We start from the raw sequence: 5,752 nt of genomic DNA on the forward strand, positions 1-5,752 counted from the left end.
TTTTTTTAGATGATTCAAATTTTAACGTCAAAATGTCATTTGATCTAGATTTTAAAAATAAGAATACATAATCTTTAATTGTATCACTTCCTTGCAATCACGTTCCTCCTCGATCTTCATATTCATACTCACGTTCAATTAATCTAATACGACAGTATTCTCACACGCTAAAACTCTTCCTCCACTATTCTCTTGTGTATTGTGTTTGCGTTCACTAATTAAAAAAATAACATTGATAAGTAATTTGTGATATCAACAAAAAATAATTTTTTATTATTTTTAAAATAGGTTAAACGATATTTTGAACATGAAATTTGAATCATTCATAAAAAAAAATTTTGAGATATATTACTTGTCAAGATGAATATAAATGTATTTCTCTTTTATTATAATAGAAGGTTCAAAAAAGAGGTTAGAAATTCGAATCTATAAAGACGGTGGTTGGTATAATATCTAATATTTTGGAAGCTTAAAACCCTTTACCCTTTTCATCGTTTATAACGAGTCTTCCTTCAACAAACCCACCAAAAGCATCTCTCCATTTCACCAACCATCTTCTCCCTCGGTTCGGCGGCTCTTCCTTTGATCGCTTCCTCGCATGGCTTCCATTTCCAAGCTTTCCACTTCCATCTCTGCTCCTTCTCTATCCTCTTCTGTTAAATCTCGATCTTCCCTCTCCTCCAAGTCCTTCATCGCCTTCCGCCCCTCTTCTGACTTCTTCACCAAGGTCTCCGCCTCTAGATTGTCCGTTCAGAGAGGCTCCGATTTGAAAGGCTCCTTGGTGTACGTTTCTTTTCTTTTGTTGGGTTTGTGCGATTTTGATCGGTGGTTTGACAATTTTTCATTTTGGGTTTCTTTCTGTTTTTCTGGGAAGATTTGTTTGATGTTTATGTTTTGTCGGTTTCTATTCTCTGTGTTTGATTTTGTATGTGGCGATGGGTTTTTGATCATCTTGTTTCAATTTTATGCTCTCTCTTTTATGGGTCATGGATGATTGTTTGAAAGAGTGGTGTGGTAGAACTGCATTAGAAGGATCTGTATTTTCTTGCCGATTCTTAGATCTTAGTGTATCATCGTCTTGATTTGTTGGTTTTCTTTTCAAGTAGATGAATCTAACATAGAATAGGATTGTTTAATCCTTCTATAAGTTTTACCTCTTGGATTTCTAGTTAATTTCTTACTGTGATTCTATGCTCAGTTCTTGCAAATGATAATGATCTGAGAAATATAGGCAGTGATATATTTCATCTTAGACTGAACTCATTCAAGTACTCACAAGTTTCTGACAACAGGGATTGGGTTTTTTAATTTGGAGTTGGAAAGACACCTACAGAATTTCTAATTTATAATGATTATTTCATTTGCTAATATGATGTATAAATTGCTATGGGATTGTTCTTAGCCATTTGAATAATCCGTGCTCCCAAGTGGTGTCTGTCTGAATGCTCGAGATGTATTGAATAATAACACTCCAAAATTTGGAGGGTTATCTATGTTTAACATATGTTTATGTATGTTGTTTTGGTAACTAATGTGAGATTATGAATTTCATGTTGTTATCACAGTGTTAGGTGTTCCCAAGGTGATGGAAATGGAGTCCCAGTGAAGAGAACGGTGCTTCATGATCTCTATGAAAAGGAAGGACAGTCGCCATGGTATGATAATCTCTGCCGCCCTGTCACCGACCTGCTTCCTCTTATTTCTAAGGGTGTCAGAGGTGTAACTAGCAACCCAGCAGTAAGTATTCAGATCTTACTCTTTTCATGAAAAGAAAGAATATGATTATGTAATTTTGGGATCAGCAATGCGGAATTCTTGTGGTTTAATTGGCAAAAAATCTCAACTCTTACCTTTTATCCTTTAACAGATTTTCCAGAAAGCAATTTCTTCTTCAGATGCTTACAACGACCAATTCAGGTATTTAAAATTTTTTCTTACTTTTAGTACACTATGATCTTTTCTACATTTTATTAATGGTGATTGTATTCATCGAATTTTCAGAGAACTTGTTCAATCAGGAAAAGATATCGAAAGTGCATATTGGGAGCTTGTGGTAAAGGATATTCAAGATGCATGCAAACTTTTTGAGCCTATCTATGACCAAACAGATGCTGGTGATGGCTATGTTTCAGTCGAAGTGTCTCCAAAGCTTGCTGATGATACTGAAGGAACTGTTGAGGCTGCAAAGTGGCTCCACAAAGTCGTTAGCCGCCCGAATGTGTACATCAAGATCCCCGCTACTGCTGCTTGCATCCCATCAATTAGGGATACTATTGCAAATGGCATAAGTGTCAATGTGACTGTAAGTTTTTTCTCTATACATGGTTTCTTTTATGAACGACTGGTGTATACTTCGATGTGTTTATCACAACTGCATTAACCATTGGCACCAGAATTAGAATTTTAATCTTGTTGCAACCTCTGGGGAGTGTAACATTCGGTTCATGATTCTTTGTGCAGCTCATATTCTCCATTGCTCGATATGAGGCAGTCATTGATGCTTATTTGGATGGACTTGAAGCTTCAGGTCTCAGCGACCTTTCTAGAGTCACAAGTGTTGCTTCCTTCTTTGTAAGTCGGGTTGACACCCTTATCGACAAATTGCTTGAGAAAATTGGAACACCAGAGGCCCTTGATCTGCGAGGAAAGGTGAATGCATATCATTGTTTCCTGAATTTAATCTTTCAATTATGCTAACTTACTGCAAGGTTCACTGACTGATATATGGAATGATGAATATTTTAGGCTGCAGTCGCTCAAGCCGCCCTTGCTTATCAGCTCTATCAGAAGAAATTCTCAGGCCCAAGATGGGAGGCTCTGGTGAAGAAGGGTGCAAAGAAGCAAAGATTGCTCTGGGCATCTACAAGTGTTAAGAACCCAGCATACCCCGACACCTTATACGTTGCCCCACTCATTGGACCTGACACTGTAAGTGACTAACATTACACACCTCCCCTCGACAACAACTACGCTATCCTCCCCTTGACAACAATCACACCATCGAATCAATTAAACACACATTCTGTTTTCTTATCTGAATTGTAATGCTTCCCTCTCAGGTTTCGACCATGCCTGACCAAGCTCTTGACGCATTTGTTGATCATGGAACCGTTTCGAGGACTATCGATTCAAACGTATCTGAGGCCGAAGGAATATACAATGCACTTGAGAAGCTGGGAATCGACTGGAATGAAGTTGGGAATCAGCTTGAAGTTGAAGGAGTGGATTCTTTCAAGAAGAGCTTTGACAGCCTGCTTGATACTCTCCAAGACAAGGTCAACTCGCTTAAATTGGTCAGCCATTAAACTTCTGAGTTGAAAATCAAAGTGTGATGAGGAGAAAGTTAATAAAAATGTGGCGGGTTCTTATTTGCTGCTGTAAAATGTTTTATTCAATGTCTTAAAAGACCTTATCTTGGATGTAATATATGTTGGTCGGTGCATGTTTTTAGGGATTGAAAATTTGAGGGGTCCTTTAGTAAAATTGTTGTTTTTTCTTTTCAGTTTTTTAGAAAAATGTTTGGTATCGCCATTTTTTATTTTTTCATTTCTATGGAACGTTTTGGAAATATGTATTCATAGTTGGGAACAAAATAATGTTTTATCTATTTATTTAATTTTAATTTCTCAATTTAAAATTTGAGTGATTTGAATCTCAAACAATTTTTTTAGAAAATAGAGAAAATATGAATAGGTTTTCTTAGAAGAAAACTTTTTTAAGTCTAGGAAATTTTCCTTTTAAAAAAACCTACTCATATTTGCTTAAAAGGAAAATTTTCTTAAAAGTAGTTTCCAAAGTTTAAAAGAGTATTTTGCATAATTGCCTTTTTATTTTTTTGGATTTTTACACAATAAATAACTTTGATTTTATGGATTTTGATATTTATTGATTATGTATTGGTTAACTTACAATTTTGGTTCTCATAGTATGTGATCCAATGTAATCATTATGGTTTAATAAAACCTCACATATAGCCTATTAGAGATTAAATTCTAATTTTTAGATTATATGGATTAAATTCTTTCTCTAAATTATAGAGATGTAACTTATAATTTAACTTTGAGGAGATTTTCAAAAATAGAAAAAAATAAGGAAAATTATTTATATAAAATAGGAAAACATCAAAGTCATAAAAGTCTATTCGAGATCATTGATTAATAGGTCTATCAATATTTTTTTTTTATTATTTCTATAAATAGTTTGATATTTTTCTAAAATTTTCCTAAATTTTTTATGTTTAATTATAATTTTTTGTATTTATTAATTAAATATTTTTATGTAAGATAAAAGAAAGTAAATATAAATGGTTATTTAATGACTATTTATAACAATATCTTTAAAGGTGTTTATATTTAGCCTAAATTATGTAGAGTTGTATCTATCTTTTGAACTGGTGACTTACTTTACCTTACGTTATTTACCTCAGACACATATACGGATATATGATGCGATACGGTGATACAATTATTATAATACTTATTTTAAGTTAGATCAAAGTAGATTCAAGAAGAGAGTAAAAATTTGAAAAAAAATCCAGTAACGTAGAGTGATTGTTGAGCGACTAGAATATATGGTAGAAAAGAAGTAGAAGATGAAGATTGGAGAATGAAGTTGAGGATGAAAGTGTGAATCATGATTTAAATAGTGAGAGAGAAGGGAAGAATGAAGATTTAATTACGTTTTAGGTTTTTTTTTCAATTTTTTTTTTATATTTTTATCATTTTTAATTTATTTTGTTTTGGATTGCTCAATTTAAGTGGAATTTTATATTTGGAAGTGATTTTAAAATGGTTGAAATCACTTTTGTTATTTTCAAAATCACCGTGAAACATGTTTAATCCTTCAAAACTAATTTTGACGATATGAAAATTGAATTTAAAAGTATATAATAATAAGTCGGAGGTCTTCGTAAACATGTTAAAGGGCTCCCGTCTTCGGCGGGTCATAAAAGAAAAAGTCCAATATGGTTGGAAATGCAAATCTTTAGCTCTACGAAGACTCAAAAAGGACCCGAAATGTACAAATATGTTTGGATTGATAGATCTACTTTAACATTTGCAACTTTTTTCTGCCTACTGCTTCACTAACAGAAGGACTAGGAGGGGTGGAAAATAGAAATTACGTTGTTTCCCAAGATGATCTTTTTGATGCGGAAAGTCCCATCTATGAATACCTTCTTCTCAATCGGATGGAGCTAGGCAGCTCAGTATGGTATGAAGAAGAAACTCTGCCATCTCGTGACCAATCATTCCCGGATAAGCTCCCGGCTAGGCATCTCCTAATTCATGTCGAGTAGACCTTGTTGTTGCGAGAATTAATTAATCTTGAGTAACTAAAAGTGTGTTTTCGAGTAATTTTAAAAATGAAAAAAAAATGATTTTTGATGATTTTAAAATCACTCCTAAACATGCATTACAATAAAATGGGTTGTGGGTTAGGCTTTTTAAGTGGTTGTGCTTAAATTTAAAAAAAAAATTGACCCACATTTCCCCTTCACGAAGCATATACACATATTTGAAAAATAAAAATAAAAATAAAAAAACCAAATACTTCAAATCATGTATCTGGATGTATCCGTATCGTACCCGTATCTGATACCGATTCTTTGTATAATTAGCAGTATATGTGCTTCCTAGACAAAATTTGAATTCTGTTGGCATACAAAAACTGAATTCTTTCTCCCATGATGGACCTACAAGAAATAGGGATAAAGCTTCAAAAGATTCAAGGAATTGAATAACAAAAATAGACT

The 5,752-nt window shown here is 33.5% G+C and overlaps 1 protein-coding gene across 1 annotated transcript; it reads left to right on the top strand.

The window, feature by feature from the left end:
* The first annotated feature begins 483 nt into the window (after positions 1-483).
* LOC120069334 (transaldolase) lies at positions 484-3,516 on the top strand. Its single transcript, XM_039021072.1, has 7 exons — positions 484-783; positions 1,566-1,737; positions 1,868-1,917; positions 2,002-2,302; positions 2,461-2,649; positions 2,746-2,928; positions 3,060-3,516. Exons 1-7 carry the CDS (start codon positions 599-601, stop codon positions 3,303-3,305), a joined length of 1,326 nt encoding a protein of 441 aa, XP_038877000.1. The 5' UTR covers positions 484-598; the 3' UTR covers positions 3,306-3,516.
* The last annotated feature ends 2,236 nt before the right edge of the window (positions 3,517-5,752 follow it).

This window comes from Benincasa hispida, chromosome 1 (genome assembly GCF_009727055.1).
Source record: "Benincasa hispida cultivar B227 chromosome 1, ASM972705v1, whole genome shotgun sequence".
NCBI lineage: Eukaryota > Viridiplantae > Streptophyta > Magnoliopsida > Cucurbitales > Cucurbitaceae > Benincasa > Benincasa hispida.